The sequence below is a fragment of the Aquarana catesbeiana genome, linkage group LG10, assembly GCF_042186555.1.
Source record: "Aquarana catesbeiana isolate 2022-GZ linkage group LG10, ASM4218655v1, whole genome shotgun sequence".
Classification (NCBI taxonomy): Eukaryota; Metazoa; Chordata; class Amphibia; order Anura; family Ranidae; genus Aquarana; species Aquarana catesbeiana.
Window position 1 is genome coordinate 117,115,124 of NC_133333.1, and position 19,641 is coordinate 117,134,764.

A 19,641-nucleotide genomic window follows, 5' to 3' on the forward strand; every position below is an offset into this window, starting at 1 on the left:
GGTGTTTTTCAGCTTCAGGGACAGGACGACTGGTTGCAATTGAGGGAAAGATGAATGCGGCCAAGTACAGGGATATCCTGGACGAAAACCTTCTCCAGAGTGCTCAGGACCTCAGAGTGGGCCGAAGGTTTACCTTGCAACAAGACAATGACCCTAAGCACACAGCTAAAATAACGAATGAGTGGCTTCACAACAACTCTGACTGTTCTTGAATGGCCCAGCCAGAGCCCTGACTTAACCCAATTGAGCATCTCTGGAGGGACCTAAAAATGGCTGTCCACCAACGTTCACCATCCAACCTGACAGAACTGGAAAGGATCTGCAAGGAGGATGGCAGAGGATCCCCAAATCCAGGTGTGAAAAACTTGTTGCATCTTTCCCAAAAAGACTCATGGCTGTATTAGATCAAAAGGGTGCTTCTACTAAATACTGAGCAAAGGGTCTGACTACTTAGGACCATGTGATATTTCAGTTTTTCTTTTTTAATAAATCTGCAAAAATGTCAACAATTCTTTGTCAATTCTGTCAATATGGGGTGCTGTGTGTACATTAATGAGGAAAAAAGGCATAGTTAGACTTACCGGTGACGGTATTTCTGAGAGGACAACCTTGGAGAGAGCGTAGCTCCGTCCTTTACAGGAAACACATGCAGCCTTTAAATCCCTCCTCTTCCACCATGGCCTCAGTTATTGTGGTCTCCGACAACTGGAAAACAAAGCACAGAAAACCACCAAACAACCAACCATGATAGACACTTAAAACCACTTCTAAGATAAACAAAGGGAGGGAAATAACGGTTGTCCTGAAAGGCTCTTAGAAATACCGTCACTGGTAAGTCTAACTATGCCTTTCTCAAATCCCCTTTCAGGACAACCTTGGAGAGGATAACCGAGAAACTTACCCTAGGGTGGGACTACTGCCGGCAGTACCTTCCTACTGAAGGCTTGAACTGCGGCGGACAATAAGTCCAACCGATAATAATCGGAGAAATGTTGAATAGTTGGACCAAGTAGCAGCCTTACAGATTTGTTCAGGCGTAGCACCGGCTCCTTCAGCACAGGAAACTGACGTAGATCTTGTAGAATGAGCAGCAATACCTGAAGGGGGTATTTCTTCTTTGGCTTTATAGGCCTCTGTGATTGCCAACCTAAGCCATCTGCCCAGCCTACTTTTGGAAGCTTTTTCTCCCTTACGTGAGCCTGAGAAAACCACAAAGAGAGCATTCGATCTCCTGAACTCTTTGGTTACTGTAGAAAATGTAACAAACACCTCCTCACATCCAGAGTGTGAAAAGCTTCTTCTGCTGGATTGGTCAGAGTTGAAGAGAAAGTGGGCAGGATTATTTATTTCTCGTGATCGGTGAAAGGTAGAGGAAACCTTAGGAAGAAACGCTGGGTCCGTTTGAAGGACCACTCTGCAAAAACTTTCAGAAAAGGTTCTGTAACTGCCAGAGCTTGGAGATCGCTAATTCTTCTTTCAGAGGTGATGGCCACCAGAAAAATTGGTTTTGAGAACCAAATTCTGCAAGGATGCTTCTTGTAAGGGTTCAAGAAGGATGCTTCTTGTAAGGGTTTGCAGAGCTCCCGAGAGACCCTGCAAAACTATAGACAAATCCCAACAGGGAAAATCTTTAAGGGCTACTGGCCTATTTCGTGCGAGTGCCCTAAAAAAAAAAAAAAAAAAAAAAAAAAAAAAAAAAAATCTTGAAATTAAAAGCCTCTTTGGATAAAGTTCTTTCAAAATAAACAGATAAAGCCGCCACCTGCGTTTTCAGGGTGCTGGCTGCCAGTCCCTTCGCCATTCCCTCATGGAGAAATTCAAGAACAGATACTGAACGCTTTACCTGGAGGCCTTTAGAAGCACACCAGGAGTTAAATTTTTTCCAGACCTTTATGTATATGGCCCGAGTGACCTTTTTTCTACTTGAAAGAAGGGTCTTTACTACTTTGTCAGATAGTCCTTCTGCCTTCAAGAGGTCCTCTTCAGAAACCAAGCCGTTAACTGAAAATAGTCCACTTCCGGATGGTTCACTGACCCTTGCGATAGAAGATCTTTTCTGGACGGTAACTTCCATGGAGCTTCTGTGGCTAGATTTAACAGAGCCGCGAACCAAGGCCTTTTTTGGTCAGAAGGGAGTGACCAGGATCAGATTGGTCTTTTCTTCTCTGAACTTCCTTAAGACCAGTGGTATCAGAGGAAAGGGGGGAAAAAGCATAGCACAGCTGGTAATGCCACGGATGGGCGAAAGCATCTATGCCTACTGCTTGATCTCCTCGGTGGAGAGAGAAAAATTTGCGTACTTTTGAGTTTTGTTGGTTGGCAAACAGATCTATTTGGGGTTGCCCCCAAGCTTTGGAGATCATCAGGAGGACTTCTTGATTTAGGCTCCATTCCGCTTCCACCAGCCTCCGTCTGCTTAGCAGATCTGCTAGTAGATTCTGAGAACCTTTCAGGTGGACTGCTGATAACGAGGCCACGTTCTGTTCCGCCCAGGTCAGTAATTGATTGGCCAACTCTAGCAGCCTTTTGCTCCTGGTTCCCCCTTGTTTCATTATGTAGGCTACTGCAGTTGTGTTGTCTGACAGTACCTGAACATGATGGCCCTTCACTACATCTTGAAAGGCTAGGAGACCCAGAAAAATTGCCTTCAGTTCCCGCCAGTTTAAGGAATTTGGGGCTTCCGACTTGGACAAGACCCCCTGAGAAGTCGGACCATCCAGGTGGGCTCCCCAGCCCCAGGAACTTGCGTCCATCGTTAGACGCTTGTCCAGGGGAAAAGACCCAAGAAAGGCCTTTTGTCACCACCAGAGAGCCCTCTTTACCTTTAAGGAAAGTTTTATCTGTTTTTCTAATGGTTCCTGGTATGACCAACTGCGTAGTATGTTTAACTGGAGGGGCCTTGAATGTAATCTGGCCCACTGAATGGCAGGAATCGATGCTGTAAGAAGACCCAACACCGCCATAGCTGACCTGGTTGACACTGACAGGTTGTTCTGAACCCGTTTCACTGCTGATTGGATCTTTTCCCTTTTTTCCTGTGGTAAAAAGACTATTTGAAGCACCGAGTTTATGGTGTAATCCAAAAACTTTGTCTCCTGTGAGGGTTCCAGATTGGATTTTTCCAAATTTAGGGGCCACCCTAAGTTCTTTAGGTGATCCTGGGACGTCTGGAGATTTGATAAGACTTGTTCTTTGGAATCTGCGAAGAATAACAGGTCGTCCAGATAGGGGACAACTGAAATCCCTCTCAACTTCAGGAGGTTCCAGAGCTTTCGCCATAATTTTTGTGCAAATCCTGGGGAGGATGAAAGTCCGAATGGTAGAGCTCTGAATTGGAGGTGCCATACTGAGCTCCCCAGATCCACTGCCAGGCGTAGAAACTGTTGAGAAGTCTGATTTATCGGAACATGAAGATAAGCATCTCTTAGATCCAGGGATGCCATGAAACAGCCTGGAGTCAGCAACTTCGTAATTGAAAAGATTGTGTCCATCCTGAAATGCTTGTACTGTATTGATTTGTTCAAGATTTTTAAGTTCAGGATCAAGCAGAACTTCCCTGAAGGCTTCTTTAACAGGAATATACTTGGAGATGTCATGTTCCACTGTAGGTGAAAGGCTGACAATCTTCCCCCTACTGGGGTGAGTTGTCGCTTACGTTTAGAGGGCTGGTCTGGGGGAGATCTGAAAAGAACTCCTCCTCTTCCCTTACCCCTTTGGGAGACCCAACGGCTCTTACGGTCCTGCTCCTTACTCTTATGGGGCTGTTGAACAGCACGAAAAATGTTTTAAATCGTCTGTTTCTTTTTGGCAGGGAAAGCCTTTTTCTTGTCAGCTGTCCTATCTAGGACTGTTTCAAGGTCTGGATCAAAAAGGAAATCACCTGAAAAAGGTAAACTGCACAGCTTAACCTTGGAAGCTGTGTCACCAGACTAGGTCTTCAGCCAGACCGCACGTCTAGCTGAGTTCACCAGTGCTGATGACCTTGCCGCCAACTTGACTGATGCAGCTGAAGCATCAGCCATATACTTAACAGCTTTTATTATTAAGAGAAAAGACTAACAAATCTTTTCGTGGTGTGCCCGCTTCAACGTGGCTTCTCAGCTTTTCCACCCAGCATTCCAGGTTCCTTGCCACAACCGTGGAAGCCATAGCAGGTTTGAGACTGACTGATGTAGCATCCCAAGCTTTTTTGAGGAGGGAATCTGCCTTCTTATCCATCGGGTCCTTCAGCAACCCCATGTCCTCAAACGCAAGGTCTGTGCATCTAGAAACCTGCAAGAAAGCAGCATCTACCCGTGGTTTCCTATTCCAAACTTCAGAGTCTTTATCTTCAAATGGAAACTTTCTCCTAAGGGTCTTGGAGAAAAAAGGGGCCCTCTCAGGGTACTTCCATTCTTTCTTGACTGACTCTGACAGGACCCCATGAACTGGAAACACCCTGTGTTTAGTTTCATCCAGACCCTGGTACATTTTGTCGTGAACTGACAGTTGTACATTGTCTTCCTGAATTTCAAGAGTAGTGTAGATAGCTCTTAAGAGGTCATCCACTGCCTCTAGGGATATAGCTTGTACCAACAGGTTCTGCTATCCTCTTCCTCCTCATCTGAGCCCCTGAGTGAGAGAAGAGTGCTTCCCCCTTCATCACCTGAGTCCTCAATCTCAACTAGTCTGGATGAGGATGCTTTTGGACTAGGTGGTGGATTCTGGGGCTCAACATGAGCTGCTGGGTTCTGTACCAATATGGACATGATGGAACTCGAGCGAGTTTGTAAGTTCCCTTGCAGAGGAGAACAAGTCCTTGTATTGCTGGGATGTTTTTTCCTCCACCAGATCTTTAATACAGGATCTGCACATCGCCTTCTGCCATGAATCTCTAAGGGGGTTCTTGCAAGAAGGACATTTCCTCTGGCTTGGTGGATTTACATGTTTAGGTTTTTCCTAACACTTTTTCCTGCAACAACAAACAATTTTAACTAAGCCTAGTGTCCCTAAAAAATACCAAATACTAGCAGACCCACCACCAAGCTAGAGAGGAGACAGAAAACCCAAGCAGAATTCATAGGGAGGCACCCAGTCAATGCTGCAGGGTCCGAGTGAAGTAACCTCTGGCCCTGCGGCTAAAGGCTCCCCTCGGGCAGGAAACAAACAAAACAACAAAGCCCATAGGGATCAGGAAAAGGCACCACTGTACCTCTCTTACCTGGGCTTGACCGGTGCTAGGGGCGCCTGCATCCGCCATGGTTGTTTTGCTCTTTCCTCATCCATCTTGTGGAGGAAAATCAGCAGAAGGAGAAAAACACACACAGGTTTTTAAAATTTTTTCGGGTCCCCGCGTCATCAGCGAGGGCCGGAAACGGAAGCGCCGGTCTTCTGACCCACCCCCTGGTCTCGGCGTTCCAGGCGCTTGGAACCAGCAGCGCCATGCCACCTCAGGAAGCCGCGTCACCGGAAATGACGCCCTCAGGCCCGGAACCGAGATGTGGGACACGCCGCTGACCGGCAGTGGTCCCCGCTCAACCACCAGAGCCATCTCCAGGGCCAAAAAACAAAGCGGAATCCGGGCACAGAGACGCCGCACCTCCTGAGGGCCCTAACTCCCCTGAGATGGAGAGACCGGGGACACCCCCCACCCCTGGGGGGGTTGCTGGGATGGTCGACAAAGACAAAAAGCAAAAAAAGGTAAGCCTGACACTCCCCAACCTTGGAGAGAGCTCAGCTCCCTGGTTCCAGGCACATGCTTCCACCATGGCGGAGGAAACACAATAACTGAGGCCATGGTGGAAGAGGAGGGATTTAAAGGCTACATGTGTTTCCTATAAAGAAGGCTGTCCTGAAAGGCGATTTGAGAAAATGAACTTAAAATGATTTTAGCAAATGGCTACAATATAACAAAGAGTGAAAAATTTAAGGGGGTCTGAATACTTTCCGTCCCCATTGCGCATACATACATATATATATATATATACACACACACACACACATATACACACACACCTCAAAAAAAGTTGAATATCAAATCGAAAAGTTAATTTCAGTAATTCAATTCAAAAAGTGAAACTTGTATTATATATAGTGCATCCGGAAAGTATTCACAGCGCTTCACTTTTTCCACATTGTTATGTTACAGCCTTATTCCAAAATGGATTAAATTCATTACGTTCCTCAAAATTCTACAAATACCTGATAATGACAATGTGAAAGAAGTTTGTTTGAAATGTTTGTAAATTTATTAAAAAAAAAAAAAAAAATCCCATGTACATAAAGTATTCACAGCCTTTGCTCAATAATTTGTTGAAGCACCTTTAGTACCAATTACAGCCTCAAGTATTTTTGAGTATGATGCTACAAGCTTGGCACACCTATTTTTGGGCAGTTTCTCCCATTCTTCTTTGCAGGACCTCTCAAGCCCCATCAGGTTGGATGGGAAGCGTCGATGCACAGCCATTTTTAGGTCTCTCCAGAGATGTGCAATGAGCAGGTTTTCATCAAGGATGTCTCTATACATTGCTGTATCATCTTTCCCTTGATCCTGACTAATCTCCCAGTTCCTGCCGCTGAAAAACATCCCCACAGCATGATGCTGCCACCAGCATGCTTCACTTTAGGGATGGTATTGGTCAGGTGATGAGTGGTGCCTGGTTTTCTCCAGACATGACGCTTGGCATTCAAGCCAAAGAGTTCAATCTTTGTTTTATCAGACCAGAGAATTTTGTTTCTCATGGTCTGGGAGTCCTTCAGGTGCCTTTTGGCAAACTCTAGGCGGGCGGTCATGTGCCTTTTACTTGGGAGCGTCTTCTGTCTCGCCACTTTTCCATACAGGCCTGATTGGGTGAGTGCTGCAGAGATGGTTGTTCTTCTGGAAGATTCTCCTCTCTCCACAGAGAAATGCTGGAGCTTTGTCAGAGTGACCATCGGGTTCTTGGTCACCTCCCTGATTAATGCCCTTCTCCCCCCATTGCTCAGTTTGGTCGGGTGGCCCGCTCTAGGAAGAGTCCTGGTGGTTCCAAACTTCTCCCATTTATGGATGATGAAGGCCACTGTGCTCATTGGGATCTTCAATGCTGCAGAAATTTTTCTGTACCCTTCTCCAAATTTGTGCCTCGATACAATCCTGTCTCGGAGCTCTACAGACAATTCCTTGGACTCCATGTCTTGGTTTGTGCTCTGACATGCACTGTTAACTGTGGGACCTTATATAGACAGGGGTGTGCACCTTTCCAAATCATGTCCAATCCACTGAATTTACCACAGGTGGACTCCAATCAAGTTGTAGAAACACCTCAAGGATGATCAGTGGAAACAGGATGTAACCGAGCTCAATTTTGAGTGTCATGGCAAAGGCTGTGAATACTTATGTACAAGGGGTTTTACAAGGGATTTTTTGTTTTTTAATTTTTTTCAAATTTGCAAAGATTTCAAACAAACTACTTTCTCATTGCCATTGTGTGGTATTGTTTGTAGTATTGTGAGGAAAATAATGAATTTATTCAATTTTGGAATAAGTGAATACATTATTGTGAATACATTACACACAGAGTGATATATTTAAAGCATTTCTAATTTTAATGATTATGGCTTACAGCTAGTGAAAACCCAATATTTAGTATCTCAGAAAATTAGATTACATAAGACCAATAAGAAAAGGGATTTTTAATACAGAAATGTTGGCTTACTAAAAAGTATGTCCATGTACAGCATAATATGCACTCAATACTTGAGCGGGGTTCCTTTTGCATAAATTACTGCATCCATGCAGCGTGGCATGGAGGCAAACAGCCTGTGGCTCTGCTGAGGTGTTATGGAAGCCCAGGTTGCTTTGATAGCGGCCTTCAGCTCGTCTGCATTGTCGGTTCTGGTATCTCTCAATCTTTTTCTTGGCAATACCCCACAGATTTTCTATGGGGTTTAGGTCAGGCAAGTTTGCCGGCCAATCAAGCACAGTGATACCATGATCATTAAACCACGTATTGGTACTTTTGGCAGTCTGGGCAGGTACCAAGTCCTGCTGGAAAATTAAATCAGCATCTGCATAAAGCTGGTCAGCAGAGGGAAGCATAACATGCTCTGGAATTTCCTGGTAGAGGGCTGTGCTGACTTTGGACTTGATAAAACACAGTGGACCAACATCAGCAGATGGCACGTCTCCTTCACACTGGACCTCATAAAACTTGGATTCTGTGCCTTTCCACTCTTCCTCCAGACTCTGGGACCTTGCTTTCCAAATGAAATGCGAAATTTACTGTCATCCGAAAAGAGAACTTTGGACCACTGTGCAACAGTTCAGTCCCTCTTCTTAGCCCAGGTAAGAAGCTTCTAACATTTTCTCTGGTCCAGGAGTGGCTTGACACAAAGAATGCAACAGTTGTAGCGCATGACCTTGATTCATCTGTGTGTGGTTGCTCCGGAAGCACTGACACCAGCTGTAGTCCCCTCCTTGTGAATCTCCCCCAAATTCTTGAATGACCTTTGCTTCACAATTCTCTCAAGGCTGCGGTTATCCCTGTTGCTTGTGCACCTTTTTCTACCACTTTTTCCTTCCACGCAACCCTCCATTATTACGCTTGGATACAGCACTCTGAACAGCCAGCTTCTTTAGCACTGACCTTTTGTGACTTACCCTCTTTGTGGAGGGTGTCAATGACTGTCTTCTGGACAACTGTCAAGTCAGCTGTCTTCCCCACGATTGTTTAACCTACTGAACCAGACTGAGAGACCATTTAAAAAGGAAAACCTTTACAGGTGTTTTGAGGTAATTAGCTAATTAGAGTGACACCGAGAGTCTACAATATTGAACTTTTTAACAATATTGTAATTTCCTGAGATACAGAATTTTGGGTTTTCACTAAAAAATCTGCTGCCTCAGTTTTTATGATGGAAATTTGCATATAGTCCAGAATGTTATAAAGAGTGATTGGATGAATTGCAATGTCCCTCTTTGCCATGAAAATTAACTTAATCCCATAAAAACATTTCCACTGCATTTATGAAGAAGGCTTCAGGGTGTCCAAGTCCAGCAAGTTCCAGGACCATCTTCCACAGTTGATTCGGCTGTGGGATCGGGGCACCACCAGCACAGAGCTTGCTCAGGAATGGCAGCAAAGAGGTGTCAGTGCATCTGCACGCACAGTGAGATGACAAATTTTGGAGGATGGCCTGGTGTCAAGAAGGGCAGCAAAGAAGCCACTCCTCTCCAGGAAAAACCATCAGGGACATACTGATATTCTGCAAAAGGTATAGGGATTGAACTGATGATGACTGGAGTAAAGCAATTTTCTCTGATGAATCCCATTTCCGAATGTTTGGGGCATCTGGAAAAACCTCGTCCGGAGAAGAAGAGGTGAGCGCTACCAATCAGTTCTGTGTCATGCCAACAGTAAAGCATCCCGAGACCATTCATGTGTGGGGTTGCTTCTCAGCCAAGGGAGTGGGCTCACTCACAATTTTGTATAAGAACACAGCCATGAATAAAAATTGGTACAAAAACATCCTCCGAGAGCAATTTCTCCCAACCGTCCAAGAACAGGTTGGTGAAAACAATGCCTTTTCCAGCACGATGGAGCACCTTACCATAATGCAAAAGTGATAACCAAGTGGCTTGGGGAACAAAACATCAACATTTTGGGTCCATGGTCAAGAAACTCCCCAGACCTTAATCCCATTGAGAACTTGTGGTCGATCCTCAAGAGGCGGGTGAAACACCCCCCCCAGAAATTCTGACAAATTGCAAACAGTAATTATGCAAAAAGTGGGCTGCCATCAGTTGGGAGGTGGCCCAGAAGTTGATTGACAGCATGCCAGGGCAAATTGCAGAGGTCTTGAAAAGGAAGGGTCAACACTGCAAATATTGACTCTTTGCATAAACTTAATGTAATTGTCAATAAAATCCTTTGACACTTACTGTTTGCAATTATACTTCAGTATACCGTAGCAACATCTGACAAAAAGGTTCTAAAAACACTGAAGCAGCAGTGAAAATAATATTTGCATCATTCTCAAAACTTTTGACCATGGCCACACACACACACACACACCTTACATATGCACATATGCCTGGTCTCTGCTGCTCCTGCAGTACTTGTACTGCTGCATCCAGAGCCCAGCCACTGCTGTACCACCCAAAGACCCGAAGAAATAAAAAAAAAAAAAAAAAAACACGACAACCCAACATCCACATTTTCCATAAAAAAGCCTCGTTCACATGGGGCGTCCTAATCAGTTCCCCGTCCAGGGCCGTACAGGTGTTGCGTGCATCTAAGTGTCGGCAGTCCCAAAGCTGTCAATTGGGACGCACATGTAGACTAACAGCTGTGTCCCAAATGACCGCTTTGCTACTGCCGACACAGGGATGTACGCAACACTTTGTGCATCCCTGACTGGTAAACACGGCCCTGTATGGGGCATGGATTAAAGCACCTGCTATGAATGAGGCCTTACTATCACACAACGCCTTACTTACGATCTAAAGATGTCTGTCGCCGGAGATGGTCATAGAATTTTGTGTTGTTGGAAAACATTCCCCCACAGTTGGGGCAGGAAACAACTTTTTCTTGAGTGTGACTGCGCAAATGTTCCCGAAGCTTGCATCTACTTTTACAGGAACAATCACAGTCTGAAAAGGTTTGCACAGAAGAGAAAGTGGTAAGTGATTGAAAAGCCATAAAGGCATAATATTATTGAAAATGAAAATTAGGGGAGGTCAATACATAGTGGCTAAGTTTGAACAAATATCTGAATCAAAAAACTGAAGCCACCCCCCCCCCCCCCAAAAAAAAAAAAAAAAGTAGGTTTAGAGTAAAGACAAAAAAAAAAAAAAAAAAAAAAAAAAAAAACACACCTTTGTTTGCGTTTTAGATTTAGAGTAGAGAGGGATTAGAACGCACCAGTAAAAAGTTTTTTTATTGCTGCTTGTGCCCCCTGTTAGGGAGATTCGCCCTCTCTATTTGTCCTGTTTACCGTCATCACTGTGAGTGAAAGAGAATAGCCAGTTTTGGATTGTCAACAGATTATGAATAGAGGGGAAAATGTCCAATAGGAACATTTCTCCTGGTGACCCTAGTCCCTCATTTTGGAGGAATGTCCTCTTGCTTTCTGTTTTGACTGTGGGAGAGAAAGTGAAGGAAAATCTTCCCCATTGGAGACAGATGGCAAAACAAAAAAAAAATAAAAATAAAAAAGAAGAAAGGAATCACTGACAGAGGTTACTCCCCACGCTATCCAAAATGAAAAATATATATTTTAGGTTTTAGCTCTACTCTTACCCCTGAAATAGATTTTTAATCACATTCAAGATGGGAGGAGGCTCACCTTTCCAGCTGCACATCAAGACTCGGTTTTCTTTACCAGCCATTTCATATTCAGCACTCAGGCCATGAGCATCAACATGTCTGTAATACCACTCAGCATTGTCAAAGGAGGACTACAAAATGAAAAAAAAAAAAAAAAAAAAACAAACAAACACACACAACATGAAGACCAAAAGTCAAGGCACAGGGAGGTTTGTATTACTTCCTCTAAAAGTTTGTTTAAGAAGTGCAGAAAGAAAGAAGCAAACAAAACAGAAATGCAGAGAGTAATGGTATACTTCAATTGACAAACACCAAAAATACCACCTCTATCCCAAGAGGGAAGGCAGATCGCTTATTACTCTTGGTGACATTTTAAAGAATCAAGTTCACTATTACCAAATACCCTTGTTTGATCCTGCTTTTCTCCTCAAATTTCCCATTGAATTTGCAGACCTCAGAAGACAGTTGAAGTTTTTTTATCAGATTTCCCAAGCCATGCAATTCCTGATTTTAAAAAAAAAAAAAAAAAAAAAAAAAAAAAGGGAAGAGGAGGAAGAATACCAAGGTGCATTCATTTTAGAACAGACCTGGCACAGGCCCAATTTTTTAGGATACTGTGGCCAAGGTCAGGTCAAAACAAACAATGTCCTAATTGGGGCCAGCTCTAGAGGCGGAAGCTGAGGATTTTTGCATATAAAAAGGTCTGTATTAACATTGGGAATTGTGATGAGGAATGGTAGGGTGAGAATTTAGTTAAAAGTGAACTTAGCTTTTAAAGAGATGTTATTTTCAATACAGCAATACTAGTGTACAATCAGATCCTTTGATAAAGACATGGTAACATATTGTATACTCCCAGATCAGAAATCTAGGTGACATGAAGAACAACTCAGCTCATGAAAAGTATCCAACCACACATAGGCTTGAAGTAAAACTACTTTAAAATTTGAGCCTGCATTTAGTATCCATCATCGAGCTTAGCAAGGACAAAAAAAAAAAAAAAAAAAAAAAAAAAAAAAAAAAAAAAAAAAAAAAAAAAAAAAAAGGAGAGAATGTTAGGACTCCTCCTCCTCACCTCACACTGCTCCCACATACATACAAAGCTGTCTTGGAGTTCTGGAATCATGTTTCGGCTCTGAGTATCTAACTGGCATGGACTGAGATCTGGCTGATTCTGTAGTGCCTGGAGTCCCATTTGCTTCAGCTTGGTGTGGTAACAGTGGAAATAAACATGACGGGCCAGCTCTGCTGGGCTATCCAAAGAAAAAAATCCACAGCCTTGCCATGAACAACAAAACTCATCTGAAAAAAAAAAAAAAACAGTTATGTTTGATAACGCAAATTGGATTTTGTTTAGTATTAAAGTGTTTGTTAACCCAAAACAAAACAGATCCTGTTACCTTAAAGCATGTTATACAGCACAGGGCTTGTGCTGTGTCATTTGGCCTGGCTGTAACCTCCCCTCTGCAAACTGATCACGATAATCATGGCTGCTGAGCCCTTGAGCCCTGACAGCGTGGTCAGTTTGCGCGATTCCATCATCCGCAGCCTACTCTCTGCAGCTCTCCCATGTCTGTGTCTCCTCTGTCCTCCTCCCTCCTCCCCTCGTACCGCCCTCCCCCTCCTCTGCTGCTCTCATTATCTTCTAATAAATTGTCTCATCCCCTCTGTACCATTCTAACATGTGTCCCTGTACAATGTAAAAAAAAAAATCAGCCGATCTGTACCTGTATAAACACGGCTCCTGGCGCTCAGCTGATTGTCGGCGCCTTCTCTCCTCTATCCCCGTCCTCCCCATCCACTGCAGCTGTGAGCCGGACAGAGAAGAGAGGAGAGGAATCAGCTGAAGGCCCAGAGCGGAGCTTATATCGGTACAGATCGGCGGATATTTTACATTACACAGGGACACATGTTATAATGGTACAGCGGGCATAAGACAATTTATTAGAAGTGGGTTGACAACCACTTTAAGTGATAAGACCTCGTTCACACGTGCGTGCTTTAGGCGTACACTCGTATGAGCGATGTGTTTTTCCTGTGTCCCAATAGACATGAATAGGAAGCCTAAATGTTAACTTGTAGATAGTTGACCAAAACTGAAGCAAAAAAAGATATATATTAATATCAGAAAATAATAATAACAATATATAATGTGCAGTGTGACGGAATGCAGACGAAAGTAGATGTCCATTGAACTATGCCATAACCCTTTCTTGAAAAGCCATTTTAATTTATTTTAAGAAACATAGGGTTTTTATTTGAGACACTGTTGCAATGACAACTCTGATTGGCTTTTTATTATAGGCTGAAAAGGCAGATTTTTTTTTTTTTTTTTTTTTTTTTTAATACTGCAATTAGATTTGACAATTACAGTGTTAAACAGGTAAAGGCTGCAGTGATATCTACAGTGCCATCTGCAGGCTCAAGTCTTACTTTTTCAATAAAGCCTCCAGCTTTAATGAAATCACTATATTGTTGCTCACATAGCAGTCTCATGATCGGGAACCTCTCTGTTTGGTTTCCAATTGATAGGGAGGACCAGAGCTGTCAGTGACAGTTAAATCTGATGTGTGTCCAACTTGTGGCTGCTGCTTAACTCCCGAAATCTGTTTGATTTCTGCACCCCCAGACAATGATGCAAGCTCTGAACTTGCACCACTAAACTAAGAGTCAGGGCCAAAGCATTGCGATCACACTCACTCTGCAACAACCTCCATTCATAAAATGTCTTGCATTGTTTTCAAAGAATATAAGGCACTGTACAGGTGACTCTCTGCAATCGCTGTGCCCTGACTGAGTTTCACCATCAGAACGTCAGCGTTTACATTGCTGTCAGTGGTGCGTGACCTTACAGTTTTCAGGAACGAAGCAGCAACAAGTCAGACCAATATCATTACTTTATTGGTACCTAGCTAATACCCCAATATTGTTTCTGCCCAGAGTCCAGCTTTAAAGCGGAAGTAAACCCATTGATTTAATAGTTTCATAAAACAGTTAAATTTCCGGCACATGCCGGGAATGTAACTGTCACATTGGTTGTGCTCTCAACCAAACTGTCAAACCATCCATTGGCTGGTGTCATAACTGATCACATGTGCAGCATCATGGCAGTTGAAGATTAAATAGTGGCCAAGATGGCAGTTTCTTTGGCCGAAAATGATAGGAGGGTTTACTTCCACTTTAAGGTAAACAATGCAATAACAAAGTCTGTGCTCACTGAATATACACTACACTTTAAAGTGGTTGTAAACCTCAGACATGAAATATAAACAAAGCATATCCCTCTATAGTGTGTACTTGTCTCTATCCAGAGCACTAAGTATCATTTCTGTCTGAAGCTTTGTTCCTCTGTTAACAGCATTAATCACTTCTGACAAGTTTTTCTGACACCAAGAGAAAAATGGTGACGGGAGGGAGCTCAAGCACACAGCCTGTGATTGACAGCCTCAGCTCTGTTCCTGTGTGAAGGGGGTTGTGTCCCTTCCTTTCAATGAGCTTTCACCTTTCCCCACTGAGTGTAACTTCAGCTTTCTGAAAGCTCAGACAAGCCGTGTAAATTCTGTACTTTGAAAGGCTATAGAGAAGACTGCAGATAAACAGATACAACTTATATAGAATAATTTGTTTCAGATCTGAAGCCAGTCACTTTACTGGGTATGTGTAAGGGTTTACAACCAAAACAGTCAGCCGACTGAACACAGGCAGACGTAAAGCAGTTTTAACCCCAAAAATGTAATATATTGCAGCTTACCAAACATTAGATGTGGTGGCCGCATTAGCTTTCCTTTTTTAGCCTTTCTTCCCTCTGTTTTCACTTGGTGATCTGGCCAGTAACACACCTCCTGTATTAGAGCGCCCCCACTCTGGATGAGGGGGCACAGCAGCATTGTCATTCTGGGGGAGGGGGGTGTTAAATGTATTAGCAGATTAATAAAACACTAACAAATTGAAGTCAAGCTCCAGCACCAATACGAACCGTCTAGGTACCATTACACCAGAGGATTTGCATAGCCACCTCCCCGTAAGGGAGTAGCACAGCGCCTCCTCTGGCAACTGATAAGAACAGATAATACACTTGATCTTAGCCAAAAGGCGAGAAGCGATAGCAGTTACCCCTGTGACAGCCAATTCATTATACTGTCAGTGGCGAGTACAGGAACTACATACACTTTGTTCATCTGGCATTTCTTGTTCCTCTTTCTGCCACATGGCCTCCCCGCCTCCTCTCCGTCCCCAGTAAGGATTACATTTAATATTTTGGCTTGCCATTTAAGAAAAATGTTTCCCTGTTTCTTTATATCTACCTATTTGCCCCCTTTTCATTTTTACTCTAGTCTTCCCCAATATGGGGTTAAACTTGATTGATGAAAGCCAGCTGCAGATTAATTGTACGTGGTGTTGATGGTTAAGATGCTCTAGTGGCAAAAGCAAATAATTGCACTTCCCTCCATGCTTTTTGGAGAGTATAAATAAAAGCCCACCACTAGCCCCCCCATCCCAGAAGAGGCTCAAGCTGGTTGGGCGAAACTAGTCGGTTGTCACACCACGTGAATGACACACTGACGTCACCATCGATGTCGGCTTGCTAGCCCGCACATGCTCACGGGAATCTGCAAGTACCATGGCATTCATTTAAACAAAGGGACGCTGAGACTGCTATGGGACCGGATCACATCAAACTGCACCTGCTGCCGACCAATGCCTGACCGGCAGCACAGCCACATCCCTGATCCAAAGCCAACAGTTGCGCAGGCGGGAAAGCTACAGTCAGTATCCACGCAAGTCCACACTGCTTCCAGGCTGGGTGAACGGACCTGTTGGTTCATGCACTATACTCCTATGCTGTGTCTTTTTGTACTGCAGTGAACACTAAGAACAATATCCCATGCTATACGCTGGACTGATATCCTAACCACTGTTACAGTGTTAATTATATATGACCCTACTGCATCACTACTTCTCAGCTTCACCCACCTGTGGAAAACTTTGGACTTGCTTCCCCCCCCCCCCTTGCTGCACTTGCAGGGCCCCCATTTTTCCTCAACCATCCCGTACACTGTGGGAATATTCCTTATCTATGGTTTTTCAACAGCGATTTCACTTCACCATAGTGTCAGGTGCTTTATTACCCCAGGGATGTTATGTTGACATATGTATGTGTGTGGATTTTTATGACGCAGCTGCATCTTAATCAGGCAACGTTGTCTATTTTTAATTTTTTACTGAGGTGCTGGTGATGGGATTTTTATCCAGTGTTTTTGTATTACCATTTGATATCTTTGTGTAATAAAGTTCCCTTATCTATAAGCTGCGTGGTCCCTAGTAATTACTGCAAGTGAGGCTCTCTTTTCACCTTTTCCTTTTGTATGCTTGGATATTACCAGGATCACACCTTATTGAGGTGAGTCAACTATTTGAGGGACGCTGTGTTTGCTCTCATACAGAGCCTTTCCAGCCCATACACCCCAGTGAGCTACTGGCTACCTCCTGGTTTTCCCTCCTCATGTCTCCTCTTGGGGTTGACGTTCTTAGCTTACAGTGTTCAGCTAAATTTCAAATGTTCTTTGTGTTCTGGTTGAACAGTAGTTGTAGCTGCTGACTTTACATTTTTTTTTGGGGGGGGGGCGCTGGAGCTCCTCTAAGTACATATCTGGTCAAATGCAAAATCTACAGTGTCCTGGTCCCATCGATGATAGCAAATCACAGCCGCTAGAGGTGCTCACAGGGCTGGAAATGTGTCTACATCTGCCCTTTACCCACAGGGGTCCTGGAACTTCTCCCCCGGCCCTGTGACCACCACCAGAGGCCGTGGTTTTCTATCATTGGGAAGTCTAGTGCTATTAGATATATAGATATATATATATATATAGCACTAGACTTCCCGATGATAGAAAACCACGGCCTCTGGAGGTGGTCACAGGGCCGGGGGAGAAGTTCCAGGACCCCTGTGGGTAAAGGGCAGATTAAGCTGTACCACTCCAGCGGTGTCATATGTACTTTATAATCCTATTTATTAAATAAAGAAGAATTTTATCTGCCTATCCCGGTGTGCGGCTGTCCAGATCCTTCTACATGACTATATCTGCACCAGCAATCGCCAGCACCTGGGGCTCTCTCCCTTTCTGCCTTGGAGGAAGAGAAACTTCAGTTTGGTCTGTCCGGAGCGGTGGTATGGTAATTATCTTTGCACCTTCAATCTCTGCCTCCCCAGCACAGTCCTACCTTTCGCAGGGCAAAGGCAGTTATCAGCTTGTGTGCCCTCTCCTGGGTCTCCCTCCCCACCGACGATGTCATCCTATCAGCAGGGCAGAGGGGTGGGAGCTGCCCAACTTATATTAACAAAAGGGTGATTACCCGCTCGTTAATATGAAAAGACTCCCACTCTCTGTCCAGATCTCTAGCTCTTCCTGCCCCCTGCTCTGCTGATAGGATGACATTGTTGGCGGGGAGGGAGATCCGGGAGAGGGTACACAGGCTGCTAAGTGGCACAGCCGCAGTATGTACAGGACTGTCAAGGACTGCAGTTCCCACTCACCTTCTGCTGGTCCAGTTATTATCAGGCCATGGACCAGTCCACAGCCTGAGGGTTAGGGACCCCTGCGCTAAATGACTCTCATGCCATGTTCTCCAATGTGTGGAGGTGCCATTAAAAATCATTGGCATCCCCGCATTTTTGCAAAAGCGAATCCCATTTGGCTGGCAAGTTGGGGAACGTTCCCCAGTCTGCACCTTAAGGTGGCTCAGAACTCAAAATGTTTTTTACCTTAATACATTCCCTGCATTAAAGGTAAAAAGCATTTCATGTTCAGCTACCTCATCTCCAAATACTTACCCGAGCCTGATCTCACCCAGCACTGTGCGCTCTCTCTTGACAGGACTCACTGGCAGCAGGAGCCATTGGCTTCCGCTGCGGTCAGTCAAATTCAGTGAGGAGGGGGCAGGGCTGGGGCTTGTTAGCGCTGTGTGTGTCTATGGACGCACACAGCCTGCCTCAGGAGCGCCCCCACATGTCTGCCTCCATAGCACAGTGTCTAAAGATTATCTGAAAACATTATGAAGTAATACACACTGAACATTGATTGTGAGATAGGAAGAGAAATGACAAGACAGACATGGTGGGGAGGAGAAGGAGAGCCCTCACCTTCACAGGTGACATGTTCCCCGACACTGGTGATCTGCTGGAGCCGGAGGTGATCAGAGACATGAGAACACAGCTCCTCCATCCTGGAACACACATAGCTACACGAGTCCCATTCACATTGAAGTAAAAGCAAGCAGTTGGCGCGCTTCACCCCCTTCCCTGCCATGGCAGTGCCCTCTCCTGGTCAGGTGACCCTTCGGGGACCCGCTACAATCCGCCGGGGGGGTCACAGCTCTGTCATAAACCCGCTTCCCCACCTATGACACCAATCATATCAGCCGTCAATCCTTCTGTATTAAGCTAACCAATCAGCGCCTCTCTCACAGCAATAACAAGGAAGTATGTGCGCCTCACCAAGGTAGCGGTGCGACTCGATAAAGTGACCGCGGAACACAGCCAGAGAGAGATCAGTTCCGAGTTATCTTTGGCAAGGCACTGAGAAATACTCTATTTACAATGTTTTCACTTTTTTCTCTGAAGTGACACGCAGAAAGAGCAATTCACTAGAGAGGAAAAGAGTCCCTGTCACCATGAAAAAAATAAAACTAAGAATAGCAACCCTGTAAAAGATAAAGTTTCATACTTACCTTTCCAGGTAGTTTGAGGAATCTTTGCTCTCTTGAAGAGTTCTGGGTGTGTCAGATAACATGTCCTTAGATGTGTGCTGGGGTCCCTTCTGTTGGCGACTATGTCATTAGTGCTGGTGGAAGGAAGCACAGCGCCCAAATGGCGACACCGCCATCTGACACCGCCAGAAGTGGGCCATTTTGTTGGAACAAGAACAGGTCCAGATAAAACAAGGTACTGTAACCCTCAGCAGTTATCAAAAGCCCAATGTACTTCTAAAAACAATCTTCAAGTGTCACTAAACCCACAGCATAAAACATGAATAAATGGTGTATTACATGCTGTAAATACTCAGTCACTATGAGATTCATTTTCTGTATTCTGCAAAAAACCTGTTTGATCCTGCTGTTCTCTATCTCCACCTTCTGTTCATGTCCCCAATCCAGCTAGGCATTTTGCAGCTATGTTGGCAGCTCTGCACATGCTCCGTTTTTACACAGTTGCCAACATTGTAAAAAAAAAAATGTGGGACACTTTTGTGGCTGTAGGCGGAGCCGTACAATAATTAGGGGTCGGGGCATTTGTTTGTAGGCGTGGCTTAGGAAAAATATACAAGTGCGACGTGCGAAAAATAGGCGTGGTTTACGT

At 44.4% G+C, this 19,641-nt stretch overlaps 1 protein-coding gene and 1 pseudogene across 2 annotated transcripts in view; both read right to left on the bottom strand.

Moving 5' to 3' along the window:
* The window catches only part of HINFP (histone H4 transcription factor), a 53,447-nt gene extending 34,666 nt beyond the window's left edge, over positions 1–18,781 (bottom strand). Inside the window, exons 1-4 of one of the 2 annotated variants that reach the window (XM_073602528.1) lie at positions 18,427–18,781; positions 12,361–12,587; positions 11,305–11,416; positions 10,457–10,609 (exon numbers count right to left, since the gene is read on the bottom strand). In XM_073602528.1, the coding sequence (XP_073458629.1) occupies positions 10,457–10,609; positions 11,305–11,416; positions 12,361–12,587; positions 18,427–18,592 (658 nt within the window). In that variant the 5' untranslated portion in view covers positions 18,593–18,781. The remainder of the gene's footprint in view (positions 1–10,456; positions 10,610–11,304; positions 11,417–12,360; positions 12,588–18,426) is intronic. The other variant, XM_073602527.1, reaches the window with a different exon arrangement.
* Positions 15,186–15,389, bottom strand: LOC141111596 (U2 spliceosomal RNA; annotated as a pseudogene).
* Positions 18,782–19,641: the final 860 nt, after the last annotated feature.